This window comes from Rhinatrema bivittatum, chromosome 2 (genome assembly GCF_901001135.1).
Source record: "Rhinatrema bivittatum chromosome 2, aRhiBiv1.1, whole genome shotgun sequence".
NCBI classification, from domain to species: Eukaryota; Metazoa; Chordata; class Amphibia; order Gymnophiona; family Rhinatrematidae; genus Rhinatrema; species Rhinatrema bivittatum.
In genome coordinates, this window is record NC_042616.1 from 56,097,247 (window position 1) to 56,119,504 (window position 22,258).

Consider the following 22,258-nt stretch of genomic DNA (forward strand, 5'->3'; position numbering starts at 1 on the left):
GGCCTGGCCAGAGGAGGATTTACTGTACACCTTTCCTCCGTGGCCCCTGCTGGGGCAAGGTCATTTGCAAGATCAAGTGCCACAGGGGACTACTCCTTCTAGTGGCTCTGGATTTGCCCAGACACCCATGGTATGCAGACATGAGGAGGCTTCTGGTGGAGACTCCCCCCTATGCCTCCCTCCGCACAGGGACCTGGTGCAACAAGGTCCTGTCCTTCACGAGGACCCAACTCGATTTTGTTTACCGTCTGGTGCTAGAGAGGGCTCACCTGATGAAGCGTGGATATTCAGCGACAATAATCTCCACCTTGCTCCACGCACGGAAGTTCTCAACGTCCTTAGAGTATGTGAGGCTCTGGAAAATATTTGAGGCCTGGTGCGAGAAACGCAGGGTTGCCCCTCGGATGACCAAACTCCCTGTGGTTCTGGAATTTTTACACAACGGCCTGAATAAAGGGTTGTCCCATAACTCCTTGAAGGTCCAAGTAGCGGCTCACTCCTGTTTCATAGGTGAGATGAATGGAACCTGCCTGTCGGCGGATCCGGACTTGGCCCGTTTCCTAAAAGGGGTTAAATACCTTTGACCATCCTTATGGTGGCTGGTTTCCCTGTGGAATCTTAATCTAGTGTTGGATTTTTTAGCAGGGCCTTTCTTTTGGCCAGTGTGCAGTCTATCCCTGTGCCTGTTAACACTGAAGACTGTGTTCTTGGTGGCGATATGCTCGGCTCGTTGCATCTCTGAACTACAGGAATTGTCATGTCGGGAAGTATTCCTCCGAATAACTCCAGGAGCGTTACAGCTTCGCACTGTTCCTTCCTTCTTCCCAAGGTAGCCTCGGAATTTCACTTGAATCAGTCCATTTCCTTACCATTCCTAGATGGACTGAAGGACACGGAAGAATACCACATCCTCTGCCATTTAAATGTCAGTAGGCTTTTAGTGCGGTATCTGGAAATCTTAGAACTGGTGTGTAAGATGGACTACTTGTTTGTTCTTCATGGTGGAAGGAAACAAGGTGAAGCAGCTTCGCAAGCTACTATAGCTCGCTGGATCAAGGAGGTGATCACAGGAGCTTATGTAGAGGCAGGGAAGCCATTACCCTTTCAGATTAAAGCTTATTCCACTAGGGCCCAGGTAGTATCCTGGGCGGAAGCTAAGCTACTGTCTCCTGTCGACATCTGCCAAGTGGTGACGTGGTCTTCCTTACATACCTTCTCCAGGTTCTATCACTTGGAAGGCTGGGCCCGAGAGGACGAAGCCTTTGCAAGGGTGGTGCTAACTGGACTGCGGGCAGCCTCTTGCTCCATTTGGGAGTTGCTTTTGTACATCTGGCTACACACTTGGAAATGGAGAAATGACTTAGCTGATAATTTCATTTTCCTTAGTGTAGATATCTCACCCACAGCTGCCCAAAAATGGTGCCAATTCCTAGCATTTACGGGTAAGCCGTTACCCAATCTCTAGATCAGGGCATCTATAATCTTGCTGGGATTTAATGCTTGTTTGGTTGAGTACAATTACGGTTATACGTTTTTAATCAAATTTTAATCAAGTTTTTCAATATTATGTCCACAATGGCCTTTGAAGAGAATACTTGAGGGCTGAGGTCATTACAGGTGTTTATCTAAGGTGTTGTCAGCTTTGAAACCTGACTCCGTCTCCAGCTGCTAGCAGGGGACCAAATAACCCATTGGTCCTGAGTCTATCTCACTACACTAAGGAAAACAAAATTATCAGCTAAGTAATTTAACCATTTCTCACCATATACATACTTTTTTCACAACAGAGTAGTGCTCTGCATTCACCCCGAGTTTTTGCCTACTGTTTTTTTTCCCCTTTCTTTTCCTATCTGAATTGAGCTGTGTGGCCCACATGCATATCAGGGGGAAAGACCTTAGGTTTATTGGACTGCAAGAGGGCTTTGGATTATTATCTGAAGAAAACTTGATCACATTGACAGGCTTCACAAATTTTCATCTCTTATGATCATAATAGACTGTGTATAGCATTTGCCAAACACTCTTTGTCCAGCTGACTAGCAGACTGTATCAAGCATTGCTATACACTGGCTGGCCTCCAGATCAGACTCTGTCAAGACTCATCAAGTGAGAGCCATGGCTACATCAATGTCTCATTTGTAAGCCCTGTGTATCAGACATTTGAAAGCTGTAACTTGGTTGTCAGTTCACACCTTCTTGTCCCATTACTGTCTGGACAACCTATCAAGAAGTGGCAGTACATTAGGGCAGCCTGTTTACCCAGTCATTCGTTCATGGTGGGATCTGAGTTGCTTTTTCAGTAATTACTCTGCTGCAACTCTCAGCTTGGGATTCACCACGTTATGGCTAATTCAGTGCTGCTTGTTGACAGAGAATGCAAGTTTGCTTACTACAAATGGGGTTCTCCGTAGATAGCAGGATGAATCAGCCAGGCATTAATACCCATCTGCCTCCCTGGAGTGTTGTCTACCAAGCTAAATTTAAGCTCTACAATCAACCAAAGAGATATTGAGGCAGCACGCACAGGAACTCCCATACATGCTCAGTATAGCAAATGTTCTGTGAACTGAGAGAAGGATCCATTTGGCACCATTGAATGATGTCACCCACATGTCATGGCTAATTTATCTTGCTTTCTATGGAGAACTCTGTTTATGGCAAGAAAACTTGATTACTGGCCTTGGTACATGCTAGGAGAGCACTTGTGCTTTCCATTGTGGCCATCCATATCTGTTTGAATCCAGCTTCCCAGTAGATGGAGGAAGTGGTTAGAGGCACCTGAAGTCCTGATGCCCAGATGGGAAGGCCTGAAACTATTATTTTCTTCAATTGATGTTAAATTTTATTCCCTGAAGGATGATTATTTCTTTAGAGCTTTTCTTTTTGTATGAAGGAAAATAAGAATTGCAATGTCTTGTCTGGCTACCATCTTTTATACTTGGTAAGGAAGAAAGGAAGAAGCAGTATAGCACAATCTGTTGGCTGGTGGAATACCATAAGTTATTTGTTTAGCAGTTCTCATAATTAAATGGCCATATCTCTAACTTTAGAGGGATTCCTTTTTTTTTTTTTTTTTTAACCTGGTAGTTCCATCAGCCTCCTTTATACTTGCAGAATCAGGGCTAGGATCTTCATTTGCTACTACCCAGGGATTTTCCTCCCTATTTTATATCCCTTCCCAACTTACCTTTGTCCAGTCATTGCAGCGACAGTCCTCAGCCAAGGCTCATGCAGTATGGCTCTTTCTGGGTCCCTCTAATCATAGAATCCAAATCCAGCCACTGGGTGTTACCATTGCATGAAGATCTAGCTGACCTGAGCTGAGAATCTAACCTAGCTCCTTCCACATGGCAGTATATAGCCATACTTCAGAGGGATTCTACTCCTCTGGGGGTGTAATATTGTTAAGACCCAAACTGAGGAAAGTGGGGAGATAGTAATTTGCTTCATAAGGCACTATTAGTACAAGGAGAAAGGGGTTTTAACACATCAGTGCCAGAAGATATTCTGACTTATAGGTCACCATTCAGATCATTATTTTATTTATTAAGTGGTCCATATTCAGCTGCTGTAAGACTTGGCAAGTTAGCCGGATATACTTATCTGGCTAACTTAGCTGAGAGATTCAGTGGCATAGCAGTGACCCTGGATATACCCTGCTATCTTAAAATTATCTGGATAAGTTTATCTGCTAACTCTAGGACAACCCTGTGGCCTGACCAGAGTTAGTTGGATAAGTTTTCTGGCTAACCCAACTCTTACCCAATTCGCCTATTCCCCCGCTTCAGAGTTATTTGGCTAAGTGGCACCCACTGACCATATAAGGTATTCAGCGGTGCCAATTAGCCAGCTAAGGGGTTTTTTTTGTTTGTTTGTTTTGTTTTTGCTTTTTTTAAATACTAGGCTCCTAATTTTTAGTGGTCTACTAGGTTTGCTAAGCATGCCAACTTATCAACTTTTGAGTTGGCAAGGATTACATTGTGCTATAAAGGTACTATGTGGCAAATTCCAGCAGTTGACAGTTTGGGGTTTGTTTTTTAACATTAGTTTCCTTTGGTAGGAAGATGAAGATCCCAGCAAAGGCGATCAGAGCCGATCAGTTGACTCAAGTGAAGACAATGTCACAGAACAGACAAACCACATCATCATCCCAAGCTATGCATCCTGGTTCGACTATAACTGGTATGTGAAGAAATGAAAACATTGAGAGATCACTTTGTGAAGTGGGTTTTATCCTGAATTACTGGAGTTTTTAGCATGGTTTTTTTTCCTGCAGGTCATGCCCTATAAAGATCCAGGCCTGCTAGTTCTCAATGCAGTCTGCTGCTTTTCTATCAAAGGGAGCAGGGATTATAAGAAATTGCTTCTCATAGTAAATCAGAAAAAAAGAATGTGGCACATTTTGCATAGTTATTCCAAATAGTAACATGGTAAATAATGGTAGAAAAAAACCCTAAATGGCCTATCCAAACAGCCAAAGGTGTTTAGGTTTTAACTACTGCTCCATGCAAGTTACTCTAATACTTTCTGTGTAAGGTTGAAACTGCTGCTCCGTTCAGATTATCCCATGCCTTTCTTGGATACACAGTACCATCATTCCAGTGCAGTTTTAGGCTAAGCCACTGCTCCATGCATATTTTGTTTCATTCCTCTTCACAATATTAGGCTATTGTACTTTTGCCTGCTTTCAGCATTCTTAGAAGGATTTGGCTCTTGAAATCCAAAGTCAGGCATCCACTATCTACTCGGATTCTAATAGTTAAGTGTGTTGTTTCTGTTTTTTGGACAGATCTTCATAAAAGACTGAAGATTTGTATGAAGAAGCAAAACATAAATGTATATATGTTCATCCTTATTAAAACTCTGTGCTTTTGGAGAACATGGAATGCCTGACTTTATATTTCCTCTATCTAAGTAGCGAATCTAGTAACCAAGCCTGCTCTTAGGCTATGACTTGTGCAGGCTATCATTTTCCTTCCCAGTGGATGGAAGTGTAGGTTTGACAATTCAGTTTTTCAAGCCTTAAGTTAAATAGAACTTTTCTTATACACCCTTTTTCACCTCACCTTCCACGTAGGCATGAAGATTGTTTGGGTATCAAGTGTTTTTTTGGGGACTGAGGGCCGAAGGGGGAAAGCCTCTACCCCTGAACACTTCAGTGCCATTCATCAACAAGCTAACCCCTAAAATCAACAAACTTACACCTCACAGGACTTGACTCATCTTTGTCCATGATATTCTGACAGAGATGGATGGGTGACTCTGATCCAAGGCCGCCTTGTCCTAATGTAAAGCGCACTGTGGTTAAGCTACTGGCTTTGTCGAAAGATCATTGTGTTCTGTGATTCTTTGCCTAATTTGTGCTTCTTGAACAATGGCATTGCCAATCCCTCTTTATTTGTATTAATCAAATGAGAACATTTATATTTGGCAGATATTTACCCAGAAGTAAAGTATGTATTGAATTAAAACTTATCATGTGCTGACTAAAAAAAAAAGTAGCAAATTATGGGAAGCAGAAGTGACGCCATCCAAACAAGATGGATGTCTGAGTTTATAACTCCTCAATCCAACCTTAGTATTTTGAATTTTTCCAGCCTAAATACAATTGAGAAAAAATGCACCTGATTGAAAAGAACAGTGGTTAAGTGGAGATCATGGCTAGTTGAAAGAAATCCATCGATCTTGAGCATTTTCTTTCGATGTGGGAAGATCTAAATTCGGGGCCCTGAGCAACATGCCCAAGAGCATGGAGCAAGAAGAGAGTGACGCAGGCCTCAGAGGGTGGTGATTCTACAGGCACAGGAAATGGTGAATATCTCACCAAGCAGGACTTCCAAAATTGGATTTAAAGATATCCAGTCGGATATTAGCTCGTTGAAGGAAGAATTACGAGAGACTATTTCTGAATTTCACTCAGATCTGTTGGATTTTGCCAAGTGTGTAGAAGATAGAGACACAAGATGAAGAACAGGCTCTCCCACATGAAGCAGTTGAAATCAGAAGTGGCGATCTTTTCAAAGCAAATGATGTTACATCTCAAAACTAAAGATTTGGAAAACCGCTCGAGACAATGTAATATTAAAATTCAAGGTCGTCCAGAATTAGAAGAATGTGAGAATGCATCACAAGTAGTGAGTAAAATCTGTCAAGCCAGTCTGAAAGAAAGCTCTGACTATGATAAGCGTGATGGGTCAGATATAGTTACTGATTGCGCACACAGGGCATTGGAGGCTTCTCCTCTGAGCACCACCAGAGAAAATATTGTATGTTTGCACAGTTATTTGATGAAAGAAGCTATAATGCATGTCACACAAAAGATGGGCAATATCATGTGGGAAGGCTGTACTGTCTCAATTTATAATGATCTTTCATCTGCTACCTGCGACGATGTAGAGAATTGCATACTGTAACCATGCTATTGCGACGGGAGAACATCTGGTATTGTTTGCCCATATCTGAGCAGCAAGGCGTTTATTATCAGCACAGTGACTTCTAGAGTCAAGTCTGTGGAAGAGGCATATATAATCCTATGACCAATCAGTTTCCCTGTACCAACTACAGAGAAGCACAACGTAGTTTCGATGATGGTGGAACAACCAAAATGGCAACGGATAGGCAAAGGAGGCCACATGTTAAGGAGATGTTCTGGTGACTCGTCCTCCCATCATTCTGGATCCTCACAAAGAGCAGAAACTCCTTTCTACCTGAACTGAGCAGGGTATTGGAGAAGAGAGTAGAGCTTTGGGGAAATTGCTGAGGTTAATGTTTCTCTGGTGCTGACTGTATAGTAGGACATTTCCTATCATGTAACCAGATGGACTCAGTACCAATGGGTTATGTGCTCCCCTGCTAGTAGATGGAGATGGAATCAGGTTTCAAAGCTGACATCACCCTAGGTAGGAGGTGATGTCCTTTCGTGGATTACAAATTGGTTAAAAGACAAGAAACAGAGAGTAGGATTAAATGGTCAATTTTCTCAGTGGAAAAGGGTAAATAGTGGAGTGCCTCAGGGATCTGTACGTGGACCAGTGCTTTTCTATATAAAATCTGGAAAGGAATATGAGTGAGGTTATCAAATTTGCGGATGATACAAATTATTCAGAGTAGTTAAATCACAAGCGAATTGTAATACATTACAGGAGGACCTTGCAAGACTGGAAGATTGGGCATCCAAATGGCAGATGAAATTTAATGTGGACAAGTGCATGGTGTTGCATATAGGGAAAAATAACCCTTGCTGTAGTTACACGATGTTAAGTTCCATATTAGGATGTACTACCCAGGAAAAAGATCGAGGCATCATAGTGGATAATACTTTAAAATCGTCGGCTCAGTGTGCTGAAGCAGTCAAAAAAGCAAGCAGAATGTTAGAATTATTAGGAAGGGAATGGTTAATAAAATGGAAAATGTCATAATGCCTCTATATCGCTCCATGGTGAGACTGCACCTTGAACACTGTGTACAATTCTGGTTGCCGCATCTCAAAAAAGATATAGTTGCAATGGAGAAGGTACAGAGAAGGGCAACCAAAATGATAAAGGGGATGGAACAGCTCTTCTATGAGGAAAGGCTGAAGAAGTTAGGGCTGTTCAGCTTGGAGAAGAGAGTACTGAGGGGGGATAATGAGAGGTCTTTAAGATCATGAGAGGTCTTGAACGAGTAGATGTGAATCGGTTATTTACACTTTCAAATAATAGGACTAGGGGGCATTCCATGAAGTTAGCAAGTAACACATTTAAGACTAATCGGATAAAATTATTTTGCATTCAACGCACAATAAAGCTCTGAAATTTGTTGCCAGAGGATGTGGTTAGTGCAGTTAGTGTAGCTGGGTTCAAAAAAGGTTTGGATAATTTCTTGGAGGAGAGAAGTTCATTAACAGCTATTAATCAAGTTTACTTAGGGAATAGCCACTGCTATTAATTGCATCAGTAGCATGGGATCTTCTTAGTGTTTGGGTAATTGCCAGGTTCTTGTGGCCTGGTTTGGCCTTTGTTAGAAACAGGATGCTGGGCTTGATGGACCCTTGGTCTGACCCAGCATGGCAATTTCTTATGTTATTATGTTCTTATACCTCTGCAATGACCTCAGCCATTCAGTATCTCTCAGTTTTCTAGCAGATGTGGATGCGCTATCCCCAGACCAGTAGCGGCGCTTAGCGGGATTGCAGCACTAGTTTGAAGAAGAAATTTAAGCTTACCTCTAAATTTGGAGAAAGATCGAGCCCCACTCTCCTGGAATGATACCTAAGGGTCCTTCCCTCAGTTGAGAATTCCTGAGGTGATTTCCGAGATCCCTAAGAGGTGTGCCTTGGTCCAGTAGCCAGTTTCCTGCTTGGACTTTGCTGCTGAAGCAGCTGAAAGGCAGCGGGTGCAGGAAGCCGAGCATGGCAGTGATGACCTAAGCCCTCTCCTTCCTGCAGCTGGAGACCGTCTCTGTACTCAGCCAGTAAGTGCTGAGCCCAGTTAAGTAGTGAAGAGCTTCTCCTATTCAGAGATGTGGAAGGGTCTCTCTAAGTCTTTCCTCCGGTCTCCTTGCTCGGTGTGCCGTACCGACATCGTTCCCAATCTCGTGAGAGCAAGGGAAGGGGGTTTCCCGAGTGAGTTGAGCGGCACCCAATGGGCTAGGCTCTGCTTCAGGCTAGGTGGGTGCTCCACATGGCTGGCCGTGACAGCACCATTTTCCCCCATTGTCCATCAGTTTGCGCGGTGCAGGCCGGCCCTTTATGCGCTTAACATGCGCGCATCATTGCGCGCATAACTACACAAACAACCGGCCACTTAGATTTATGCGCACCGAGGAGGGTCAGTTCGTTCTTGAGAGGCACTATCTGGCTGAACACACAAAGCCACAGAGTACTATGGCCCTGGCAGCAAAGAAGCTAAAGCAACCTCCCTTTGTGCTGCCTGCCATATTAAGGCTGACAGTCTGACCTGGAATCCTTCCTGTATCAGCACTGTGAGGAGGCCCAGGGAGGGCTGGACTCTCAGAACTTTTCCAAGTCTGGCCCCTTCCAGTCGGAGGACAGGCTAGCTATGACCTTATCTGGCAGCATCCTGGACCTGAGCAATACTGGGCTTGCGTCCTCCCCGGGAGAGGACAGTTCAGCGACCCCCCCCCCCCCCCACCTCAGTTCCTCCTGGACTAAATATGGATCCGGTGGCCTTCTCTTGGTTGGAATTCTTTCAGGGTCTACAAGCCTTTGATCAGGTGCAGTCAGCTACTGCCCCTGCCCGGGCTGAGCCTCAGCTGGGAAGGCCTCGCCGTCCCAGCCCTATCCACATGCCTCGGGACATTCCTTGCCTCAAAAAAGGTATCCCTGATAGGGACCCAGACACTACGAACGATGAAGGGTATGCGGATTCATTGGAGGACCGGGAAATCCCTTCAGGCTTGGAGCCATACCAGCCCATTTATCCACAGAGATGAATTACCGGCCCCAGTCTCCCAGACCCTGAAGACTCTGGGAGTTCCGGGCATGGACCCTTTGTTGGAGCCAAAGAAGAACCTCATCGTGGTATCTCTACAAAAAGCCTCTTGCTATTTCCCATTACTGGAAGCCATCCAGGAGTTGATTGACCTGGAATGGGACGCCCCAGAAGCAAGTTTTAAAGGAGGTCAGACCTCGGAGGACTTGTTACCCTCTGGACCCTGCGGTCAAGGAATGGCTGCGCTTCCCGAAAGTGCATGCCTTGATCTGCGCCGTCTCGAAGTGAACAACTATCCCACTAGAGGAAGGAGCGGTCTTGAAGGATGCTCACGATAGGTGGTTGGAATCCGTCCTTAAACAAGCCTTTGACATGACAGCAAGGACATTGCAGATTGCTTCCTCTTGTGCCCTGGTGGCTCCTTTGTGTCTTCTTCTCTTGAGAGAGGCAGATAGCTCAGGAGAGCATACCAGAGAGGCAATCGAGCCCACCGCAGCCTTCCTAGTGGATGCAAGCTCGGACCTAGTGCGTACCTCAGCCAGACGAACAGCCTGAGTGGTGGTGGCCAGAAGACAGGTATGGTTGCAAAATTGGTCAGCGGGCACAACCTCTAAGGCGAACCTCACAAAGATGCTCTTTAAGGGATCCCTCCTATTCAGAAGCGAATTGGAGAAGCTAGTCAGTAAGTGAGGTGAATCTCCAGTGTCCCGGCTACCGGAAGATAAGAAAAGAAGGTCACAGTGCCCCTCACCCATGAGGGATCGGGCCAGGGGCTCCCAGCACTTTCAGCCCTAAAGAAACTCATTTCAGACATCTCGGTCCTCGGGAAGGTGTCAGTCCTTTCAGAACCAATAACCAAAAAGAGGAATGGGTTCGGGATCAGGTTCGACTCGAACTTCCCAATGAAGTTTGGCCAACCCATCCACGGGATGAGGAGATAAGGTGCCAACTATCCCTCTTCTATCAGTGGTGGGTTGAGATCACGTCGGGCAAATGGGTACTGGACATCATTCGAGAAGGATACGCTTCTGGAATTTCGCAGCATCCCTCAGGAGATATTCATGATGTCACCTTACCACTCCCAGCACAAAAAACTGGCAGTGGAATCCATGCTGATAAGGCTCCTCAGTCTGAGGGCTATAACTCCAGTACCTACATCCCAAGTTAATACGGGGCGTTATTCCATCTATTTCATCATACCCAAGAAAGAGGGTTCATTCCGACCCATCCTGGATCCCAAGAGCATCAACCATCATCTGTGGATAATTCACTTCCGCATGGGAACTCTTCGCACCATTATAATGGCCATGCAACCGGGAGAGTTCTTAACCTCCCTGGACCTCTCTGAGGCCTACCTTAATATTCCAATCAGTCAAGACCACCAGCATTTCCTACGCTTTGCGGTACTGGGCTGCAAAGCATAGCAGTTCCGGGCATTGCCATTCGGCCTGGCAACCGCCCCCAGAACATTGTCCAAAATTATGGTGGTCATGGTGGCGGCACTGAGGAAAGATGGGATTCTGGTGCACCCTTACTTGGACGACTGGCTGATCTGTGCGAAGTTGTTAGAAGAGAGCTTCCATGTAACCAAGAGGGTCAGGTCCCTCCTACAGGAACTTGGTTGGATCGTGAACATGGACAAGAACAGCCTCAAGCCCTCCCAGGCCTTAGAGTACTTCCTACCTATGCTGTAATAAAAACACCTGAATACCTATCGGGGTACCAGAAAACAAACATACCCCGTTTATATCAACATTGCAATTCAACAACATAGGCCTACTACTAATGGAGAAATCACCTGATAATTATCGTTTTCCTTAGTGTAGACAGATGGGACACATCATCCAGCCCATGGTTGCCCACGAGCGGTACCAAGGAATCACCCATGAGGTGAATCTCGATTCCACGAACTTATGGATAAGCCGTCGCCCTATGCCTAGTTCAGGACATCTATAGTATTGCTGGGATCCAGCGCTTGTTTGGTTGAGTACAGTTGTGGTCTCCATTTTTTTAATCATTTTTAAGTAAGTTATAAAGTTGTATCCAAATTCTAATCAAATTTTTCAATAATATGTCCACAATGGCTTTTTGAAGACAATATTGAATGGCTGAGGTCACTGCAGGGGGTATATCCAGGGTGACGTCAGCTTTGAAACCTGACTCCATCTCCATCTGCTAGCAGGGAAGCACATAAACCATTGGTCCTGAGTCCATCTGTCTACACTAAGGAAAACGACCGCTTGCCGGCTATTTTCCATGGCATTGTCTGGTTTTCGCCAATGCCTTTATTCCCCGCAGACCATGTCGATTATTAATCCACATGAGGTCTGTATCCTCTGCCTAGGGCATCGCAGAACTTCCGATGGTGCCATCTGTGTGACCAGATGACACCCAAAGCCGTCATGCCTGGCTGGATAAGATGGAAAAGCTTTTTGCCAGAAAAATATGATCCATCTACTCCGGCATCGGGGGCATCGACACCTAGAGGCCGAGGGGAACCGTTAGATATGCTATATCTCTCATGAGAGAGGAGCCGGAGATAGGCTGTCTCCAATGTCTTCGCACTCAAGGACATCAAGATCTTCACCTTCCTCGGCTCTGGGGAAAGACCAGGCCGAGCACCGAGGGAAGTCCCGCAAACAACTTCACCGGTTTCTGTCTGCACATGGCTCCGGAACTGGTGCGGCATCCGCCATGTCGCACCAAAGCAACCCAGGAATCCAAGGCATACCCCATCGATTGACGCCACTTCCTCCTCCTCCTCCTCCTCCTCCATCCATCCTAACTACAGCAGACTTTCAGGAGGAATTGGACTGCAGGGTCCAGCAGGCAGTGCTCCAAGCGCTGCGGGGTATCAGTCTGCCGCCGGCACCGGTCCCCAGGCCAGTGCTGGAGTCTGTGCCATCTCTCTTGGCACCCGTACTAGGGCATCTAGACGTCCTTCTGTGTGTAGTTTCGATGCAGCCAGTGTCCGGGGGACCATCAGTTCCCCAGCAGCCACTAATGCCCCCCTCTGGAGCAATTCCCATTATCGGGTCCTCTGAGGAAGGAGAACCCATGTGGCTGCGATGCCCTCGGGGCCATTAGTGCCACGGATGGAGTTCTCCGATTCCGTTACCAGACCAAAACGGGATCTCTATGCCGTTGATGCCCTGGTGCCATCAATGCCTTCGGGACTGTCAATGTCCACGGTGCCCTCGATACCAAAACAGAGAGGCTTGGGCAGGCACCCTCCACGCTGGCCCCCAAGGGACCTTAACGAGGAGAAGCCCCCATATGATCTTTGGGAAGATGACACATCTGAGTCATCCTCAGAACACTTAGATAACCTTCTTTCTGAGCTGTCTCCACCAGAGGAAAGGCATCGATTTCCCCCGGAGGATCTCTCCTTTGCAGGCTTTGTTCATGCTATGGCAGAGGCCATCCCATTCCAGCTCCTTACTGAAGAGGGTGCTAGTCACAAAATGCTGGAGGTCCTCCAGTTCGTTGATGCCCCAGAGGAGATAGTGGCTTTCCCAGTAACAGGTGGGAGAGAGAAAAAGGGAAAAAAAAATGGATAAAGTGCGTAGCTTGCTGGGCAGAGTAGATGGGCTGTTTGGACCAGTTAAAAGACCACCACGAAACCCTGCTGCAACACCTCTCAGTGGGTACCTTAGACCCGTAGTCCTTGATTAAGAAATCCTTGTGACAGGGTTCCAGGAAGTCCTTTTACCGCCAGAGAAATTACTATCCTCCTGCCTTTCAGGCTTGTATGTCACGTGCCAGCTCTCTGGGTCGTTCTTGTCAACAGCGACCACCCCCCCCAGGTCTCAGCCAGCGCCCCCCCCCAGGAAAGCCCCGCTATGGGGTTTTGACTACAGGCAAGAGAGCATGTGCCAGATTGCCAAACCCTCAAGCCCCTGCCTCCCAGTCAGGGGGCTGACTACATCTGTTTGCGAACCACTGGCCCAGCATTTCATCAAACCAATGGGTTCTCACTGTCGTTCGCCGAGGGTACCGGCTGAACTTCAGGGATGTTCCCGAGGACTCTCCTTGTCCATCGTGGGGTGTGTCCTCTTATCAGGAAGTACTTATGACAGAGCTCTCCGCCCTTTTAATGGTAGGGATGATCAAAACTGTCCCTCTCCGCCAGCGTGGCCAAGGGTTCTAATCTCAGTACTTTCTGATACCAAAGAAAACGGGTGGTCTGTGTCATATTCTCGATCTGAGGGTCTTGAACAAGCTTCTGCAAAGAGAAAATTTCAAGATGGTCTCTTTGGGCACCCTGATCCCTCTCCTGCAACAAGGAACTGGCTCTGCTTCCTCAACCTAAAGGACGCCTACGCCCACATCGAGATCTTCCCCAGCCACAGGAAGTATCTCTGCTTTTTAGCATTTCCAATACTGTGTGTTGCCCTTCGGCCTCACCTTGGCCCCACAGGTCTTCACCAAATGTCTGGCAGTTGTGGGGGCACACCTGCGCCAGCAGGGAGTGCACGTGTTCCCCTATCTGGACGATTGGTTAATCAAAGCAATACTCAGCAGGGACTGCTTGTGTGCTGCAGTTTCTGGGGGTTGTTAACAACTACCCCAAGTCCCAGCTCAGCCCATCCCCACATCTGGGCTTTATCGGAGCCAAACTGGACACTGTTCAGGCCAAGGCATTTCTGCCTCTTGACCGAGCGCTTGCCCTGGCATCACTGGCGAGTTTGGCATGTCACATTCATCAGGTTTCTGCTCGCTTGTTGCGCCGTCTTCTGGGTCACATGGCCGCGTCTGTTCATGTTACCCCATTAGCCTGCTTATGTATGTGCAGTACTCAATGGACCCTGCATTTTCAGTGGTTGCAGGCAACCCAGGACTTCAATGCATGTGTCTCCATCACGCAGCCTCTTCAGGCTTCCCTGTCCTGGTGGGAAAATCTCTCCAATCTGGAATGGGAACTTCAGTTTCAAACTCCCCTGCACCAGACTGTGCCCACCACCAACGCATCCACCCTGGGTTGGGGGGGGGGGGGCACATGTGGACAGCCTCCGTACACAGGATTAATGGATGGAACAGGAAGCTCGCTGCCAGATCAACTTCCTGGAGCTCCGAGCAATCTGCTACACTCTCTGGCTGTTTTGGGATCGTTTATCCCACAAAGCTGTCCTCATCCTTTGGTTAAGATGTTCAATTATATTAGAGATGGGGGATGATTTGCTGTCATCGGATAATATGGCAGGTATAACAATTCATCCAAAACTGAGTAAGGACCGCCATTCCTCTATATTGTTTGCTGTCAATGCAGAAAAGATATTTGACAGGATCCACTGGCCTTTTTCATTTCTAGTAATGGAAAAAGTGGGTCGGGGGGGGGGGACATTTTTTTTTTAGCTTGGGTGAAGGAGCTGAATGAAAGATTGCCTCAAGATCAATGGAGGTTATACAGAGAATTTTGTAGTGCAAAGAGGTATACTGCAGAGTTATCCTCTTTCTCCTCTCCTATTTGCTATTAGTGTTGAACCTCTAGCAGAAGCTATTTGCAGGTTTTCAGACATAACGGCATTGTATTTGGGAGTGTTCACTATAAGATATTGCTGTAAGCTTATGATATGCTCACTTCGTTGGATCCAGAAGTATCTCTATAATTGGTGGTGAAGGAATTACAAGAGTACGGAAAAGTCTCTGGATTTAAAGTAAATATGGATAAATCTGAAATTTTACGAATTTATTTAAGACTCTCCATTTCACTATTTAAAAGAGCATCACCCATTCAAATGGAGTAAAGACAAGCTGCGATACTTGGGAATAAATATTGGCATGTATTTTAGGCACCTGTTTAAGTTCATTTATGCATCTTTAATAAATTAATTGTCTCCTAAGACAAGCAGGATGGTAGTCCTCACATGTGGGTGACATCATCCGATGGAGCCCGGCACGGAAAACCTTTGTCAAAGTTTCTAGAAGCTTTGACCAGCACACTGAGCATGCCCAGCATGCCACTATCCGTGCGCCCACGCAAGGTCCCCCTTCAATCTCTCTTTTTACGTGGTGCAGTTGCCTTGCGGTTTATGGAGCTCCACTTCTTTCTTGTTTTCTTGTAAATATCGAATATTTTTCTCATCCCATCGTCTGGTCCCCCTTCGTGGTTGGTGCCTCCTTGACACAGTAGGTTCAAAACCTCTTTTTTTTTTTCTGCTTCTTCGCGGTCAATTCCCCGGCATCCCACTTCCCGGTGGCCACCGGTCATTGACCACACGTTGGGTATTTTCATAGCATTGTCCGCTTTTGTCGGTGCCCCAGTGCCCGCGTACTATGTCCATTATGGATTCATATGAGATTTGTATCCTCTGCCTGGGGGCTTCACATGACGTACTACGTCCAGGGGCCGCTCCCATCAACAGTGGGCACCTAGGCCTCAGCCAGCGCCCCAGCAAGCCCGGCCACGGGCTTTTGGCTGACGGCAAGGGAGCACCAGTCAGTCAAACATACTGCCAGCACCGGATCCTCCAGTAGGAGGGCTTCACTGGGGGGCCATCACTTTGAACCAATGGGTCATTACTATAGTCTGTCAGGGGTACCATCTCAATTTCAGATGGCCCCCCCGAGAACACTTTCCCATGTCTGTCGAGGGGTTCATCTTCCCAGCAGGCCATACTTCGGACAGAACTCTCTGCCCTTCTCACAGCAGGAGCAGTAGAGCCCGTTCCTCGCCCTCAGCAGGCTGAGGGTTCTATTTGAGGTATTTCCTCATACTGAAGAGAAACGGAGGCTTGTGCCCCGTTCTTGACATCAGGGCATTGAACAAATTTGTCTTAAAAGAAAAGTTCTAGATGGTTTCTCTAGGCATTCTGATCCTCTTCCTCAAAAGAGGAGACTGGCTCTGCTCCCTCGATCTCAAGGAGGCTTACACTCACATAGCAAGACCCCAGCCACAGAAAATACCTCCGCTTCGTGGTGGGGAAGGCTCACTACCAGTACAAAGTGCTGCCTTTTGGGTTGGCCTCAGCCCCTTGCATCTTCACCAAATGCTTAGCGGTGTGACTGCATACCTCAGGCGTCGACTGTGCACGTCTTCTCATACCTAGACGACTGGTTGATCAAGAGCGACTCCCACACAGGGGCAATGAGCGCTTTAGCCCTGACGTGCAGACTTTGCAGTCCTTGGGGTTTATAATTAACTATCCAAAGTCTCAGCTGGACTTTATAGGAGCCAGGCTGGACATGACGCAGGCAAAAGCTTTTCTGACCTGCGATCGAGCACTTGCCCTCAACTTGTTGACAACCTTCGTGCACAGATGCCGGCAGGTGACTGTCCGCCTTCTGCTCCGTTTGTTGGGCCACATGGTGGCTTCAGTCCATGTTACCTCTCTCACCCGCTTGTGCATGGGCACAATGGACCTTGAGGTTGCAATGGCAACAGGCCTCCCAGGACCTCAAGACCTGTCTCTCAATCATGGAACCTCTGAGGGCATCTCTGCCCTTGTGGGAAAACCTCTCCAATTTGGAGTGGGGTATTCCTTCCAGGCTACCCTGCCTCAAGTGGTCCTCACCACCAACACCTCTCCTCAGGGCTGTAGAGCCTATGTGGACCCACACGCAGGGTCTCTGGACCGCTCATGAAGCCCGCTGTCAAATAAACCTTTTGGAGCTATGGACGATCCGTTACACTCTCTGGGCATTCAGAGACCGGTTGTCGCACAAGGAAGTCCTGATCCAGATGGACAACCAAGTTGCAATGTGGTATATCAACAAACATGGAGGCACGGGATCGCTCCTCCTCTGTCAAGAGGCATTGCAGGTGTGGTCCTGGGCTCTGTCACAGGGGATGTCACTGCGAGTGTCATACCTGCCCGGGACTCTAAATGTACTGGCGGACCGGCTGAGCCGTTCCTTTCAGCCACACGAGTAGTCCCTAAATCCGGAGGTGGCAGCCAGAATTTTTCATCAGTGGGGTACCCTAGATGTGGCTCAATCGGCCTCCCTGTACAACTACAAGGTAAGCAGCTTCTGCTCCCTATCACCTGGGGGCGGGGGGGGGGGGGGGGGCGGGCGGGGGGGAGAGACATCTGGCCTGTGGAGCCTTCTCCCTTCACTAGGAGAAGGGTCTGCTGTATGCAAACTCTCTTCTCCCGCTCTTCTTGAAGACCTTGCTGAAGCTTCAACAGGACAGAGGTACCACGATCCTCGTGGCGCCTTATTGGTCCCAACAGATCTGGTTCCTTCTCCTTCATGATCTGTCGATCAAGGACCCCATTTGGCTGGGGACAGCGCCTGATCTGATAACTCAGAACCAGGGGACCCTGGGCATCGGAACCTTCGGGTGTTAGCCTTCATCTTCATGGCGTGGATGTTGAGCGCCTAGTTCTTCAGCCCCTGGACCCTCTCAGTGTCTTCCAGGTGCTGGTGGCTTCTAAAACACCTTCCACCAGGAAGTCTTACAGTTTGAAATGGAAAAGATTCTCCACCTGGTGTGCGGGGATCCATGACTTGGATCCATTTCCATGCCCCCTTCCCAAACTGTTGGACTACTTGTGGCACCTTTCCAAGTCTGGGTTTCAAACCAGCTCAGTCAGCGTCCATCTTAGTGCTGTTAGTGCGTACCATCGGGGTGTTGCTGGCACACCCATATCGGTGCAGCCTTTGATGGGTCGCTTTATGAGGGGCCTGCTCCAGTTGAAGCCCCCTCTTCGGCCTCTTGTTGCATCTTGGGACCTCAACATTGTCCTGGCGCTGCTCATGCGTCCTCTCTTCAAGCTGTTGAGCTCCTGCAATCTGAAGTTCCTCACCTGGAAAGTTATATTCCTAGGGGTGATTACTTCAGCTCATAGAATCAGTGAGTTTCAGGCCTTGGTTACATACCCACCATACACAAGGCTTTTTCATGAACATGTGGCCTTGCGTACGCACCCTAAGTTCCTACCTAAGGTGGTGACTGATTTCCATATCAATCAGTCCATTGTTTTACCCACCTTCTTTCCCAGACCTCATTCCCACCCAGGGGAATTGGCTCTTCACACTTTGTACTGCAAGAAGGCCTTGGCTTTTTATTTAGAACGCATGGCTTGTCACAGGCAGTCAACTCAGCTCTTTGTATCCTTTGATACCAATCGGCTGGGAGTGGCAGTGGGTAAACAGACTCTGTCCAGCTGGCTGGCGAATTGCATTACATACTGCTATGCACAAGTGGGTTTTCAGCTGACAGGTTGAATCAAAGCTCACTCTGTGCGGGCCATGGCGATATCGGTGGCTCATCTGCGAGCGGTCCCCATCATCGAAATTTGCCATGCAGCAACATAGAGTTCCCTTCACATGTTCGTGGCCCATTACTGCTTGGACAAAGATGGTCGACAGGACAGTGTCTTTGGCCAGTCCGTCCTCCGCAATCTCTTCTAGGCCTGAACCCCTGGTTGGAGCCAGGCAATCCCCTGTCAACCAACAGCACCGCAGTTTGTTGTTGTGCCTGTTGGCACTTAGTTCAGTAACTGTTGGTCTCACCTGCTCCTGGGGGACAGCCTGGAGCGTGATATTCACCCACATGTGAGGACTACCATCCTGCTTGTCCTAGGAGAAAGCACAGTTGCTTACCTGTAACAGGTGTTCTCCTAGAACAGCAAGATGTCAGTCCTTAGCAATCCCGCCTGCCACCCTGCGAATTGGGTTCTCCTTCTAGTTTGGTTTTCTTTTTTTTTGCTCATATTTTTTAATCTATGTTACGAGACTGAAGGGGGACCTCGCGTAGTCGCACGATATTGGCATGCTCAGTGTGCTGGTCAAAGCTGCTAGAAACTTTGACAAAGGTTTTCCGTGCCGGGCTCCATTGGATGATGTCACTCACATGTGAGGACTAACATCCTGCTATCCTAGGAGAACACTTGTTACAGGTAAGCAACTGCGCTATCTCAAGATGTAGATAAATGGGACAGAGTCACACTATCATGGTTAGGAAGGGTGGCTGCAGTAAAAAGAACTTTTTACCTAGGATTTGTTACTTCTTTCAAATATTACCTTATAATATTCCAGATTCATATCTTAAGAATCTTCAGAAATGATCTTTGCATTTATTTGGAAGAGAAGTTCCCCCGCCAGAGTGGCTTAAGGTGTATTGTATCGTTATAAGATTGAAAGGGGATTGGGAGTACCAAACCTAACAAAATATTGTGTAGCTTTGTGATTGAAGCCAGTAGTGGAGAGTCACATAGAAAGGAATAGGAAACAGTGGGTTGATATTGAGCAAGCTTTGCTAGGCTCTATAACAATTCAAAAATCAAATTCTACGCAATATAATACACAACGAACTTTGTTATGAAATGATAATCATAGACATACTGGTGGACTCATAGTTTTCAGTTTTTGCGTCAGAGCAAGCATATAGAATCTAATCATAAGAACCTAAGAAATTGCCATGCTGGGTCAGACCAAGGGTCCATCAAGCCCAGCATCCTGTTTCAAACAGAGGCCAAACCAGGCCACAAGAACCTGGCAATTACCCAAACACTAAGAAGATCCCATTTCTACTGATGCAATTAATAGCAGTGGCTATTCCCTAAGTAAACTTGATTAATAGCCATTAATGGACTTCTCCTCCAAGAACTTATCCAAACCTTTTTTGAACCCAGCTACACTAAATGCTCTAATCACATCCTCTGGCAACAAATTCCAGAGCTTTATTGTGCATTGAGTGAAAAAGAATTTTCTCCGATTAGTCTTAAATGTGCTACTTTCTAACTTCATGGAATCCCCCCATGTCCTTCTATTATTCGAAAGTGTAAATAACCGATTCACATCTACTCGTTCAAGACCTCTCATGATCTTAAAGCCTTCTCTTCTCCAAGCTGAACAACCCTAACCTCTTCAGCCTTTCCTCATATGGGAGCTGTTCCAACCCCTTTATCATTTTGGTTGCCCTTCTCTGTACCTTCTCCATCGCAACTATATCTTTTTTGAGATGTGGCGACCAGAATTGTACACAGAATTCAAGGTGCGGTCTCACCATGGAGTGATATAGAGGCATTATGACATTTTCCATTTTATTAACCATTCCCTTCCTAATAATTCCTAACATTCTGTTTTCTTTTTTGACTGCTGCAGCACACTGAGCCGACGATTTTAAAGTATTATCTACTATGATGCCTAGATCTTTTTCCTGAGTGGTAGCTGCTAATATGGAACCTAACATCGTGTAACTACAGGAAGGGTTATTTTTCCCTATATGCAACACCTTGCACTTGTCCACATTAAATTTCATCTGCCATTTGGATGCCCAATTTTCCAGTCTTGCAAAGTCCTCCTGTAATGTATCACAATCCGCTTGTGATTGAACTACTCTGAATAATTTTGTATCGTCCGCAAATTTGATAATCTCACTCGTTGTATTCCTTTCCAGATCATATATATATATATATATAAACACCTGTCCAAGTACAGATCAAGTAGTAATTTATGTTGGAGGCATTGTAAAACTATTGGCTCTTTTATTCACATGTGGTGGTTATGTCCTAAAATGGTGCAGTTTTAGGGAAGGGTAAGTAAATTTACGTAGGAGATATTAGGGGTTGGAGTCTCTTTAACTTTTAAAATTTGGTTATTAAATGTTGCAGATGACCTTACTTTACACCAACAGAAGTTGTTGACCTTCGTGGCAATAGCCGCCCGTTATGCATGGTGGTGGCTAAATTGAGAACTTTGCAGTATATGGAGAAATTAACAGCTCTACGTAAGGACTGAGTACAGAAATACAAAGACATCTGAAATCTGTTTACTATTTGGGCAAAATCTTACAGAATGGACTAATTCTTTTTTTGAACTTTTTCAGTGATTGGGGGTGTGGGGGTTTGGGGTACTTGGGGTAGGCGATATGGGAATTAGGGCACATTTATGTAATTGTATTGAGAATCCAATCTTTTCTTCTGTTAACACCTATGAGGGGGTAAATAATATTGTATTAGTTTTGGCTTTATTGGCTTGTATTTGTCATAATGCCTCTTTTTGGAAATTCAATAAAATTGCTTACAAAAAAAAATAGCTGTATTCGGGATGTTGATGGATAACCTATTAAAACAAGTTAATTGCTGTTACCTCTAGAAAGATACACCATTTCTATCCTAGTGGAATTATTTTTAAAGATATCTTTATCGACTATTCCTTGGACTCCTTTCTCTTCAACAGTACAGTTGGGAAATGCAATTTTATCCCAGACTTCTCTTACTATGTTGCTTTTTATTTTTCGGATATAGCTGATATCTAAATTTGATTGTCCAGAACATTCTCTGTCTTTCCCGATAGCAGAAATAGCAGTAATGTCAATACATGGCAGTCTAGAAAGAACAGCGTATATATCAAACATATTGAAAACTAAAGCAATAGAAGAAGAGAAGTCTGGGATAAAACTGCATTTCCTAACTGCACTGTTGGAGGAAGGAGATTTGGCATTTCCTTCTAGAGATAACAGCAATTCACTTTATTTTAATCAGTCATCCATCAACATTCCTCTAACGAGCTATTTTCTACTTTTTTTTTTTAATCAACAAGTGATCAGTTTTAGTTGAATACAAACTAAAATTCTAGGCAAACATCTGCTAAAGAGCAAAGGTTCTGATATCATTAATAAAAATAGAGACTGACAACATCATTGTTCAACAAATGGGAGCTGTAATGTTAAGTAATTGATAAATTTATGTTTAAACATGCAAAAAAAAAAAAATCATTGCTGTTTAAGGCCTTTTAGCAGGATGGACTTGTTTCATTTATACTACTATATTACTGAAAGCCATGGAAGGAGATCAGAGTACTGAGGGAAGAAGTGTAGTGAGAAGAGCATCTAGGACAGAGCCTTGAGGCACATCAACCAATAACAATAGTGGTGG

The 22,258-nt window shown here is 46.1% G+C and overlaps 1 protein-coding gene across 3 annotated transcripts in view; it reads left to right on the forward strand.

Annotated features, from left to right (window-relative positions):
• SMARCC1 (SWI/SNF related, matrix associated, actin dependent regulator of chromatin subfamily c member 1) overlaps positions 1-22,258 on the forward strand; it is a 557,827-nt gene that overhangs the window by 228,431 nt on the left and 307,138 nt on the right. For all 3 annotated transcript variants that reach the window (XM_029588188.1, XM_029588187.1, XM_029588189.1), the window contains exon 14: positions 4,061-4,182. In XM_029588188.1, coding sequence (XP_029444048.1) covers positions 4,061-4,182 — 122 coding nt within the window. The remainder of the gene's footprint in view (positions 1-4,060; positions 4,183-22,258) is intronic.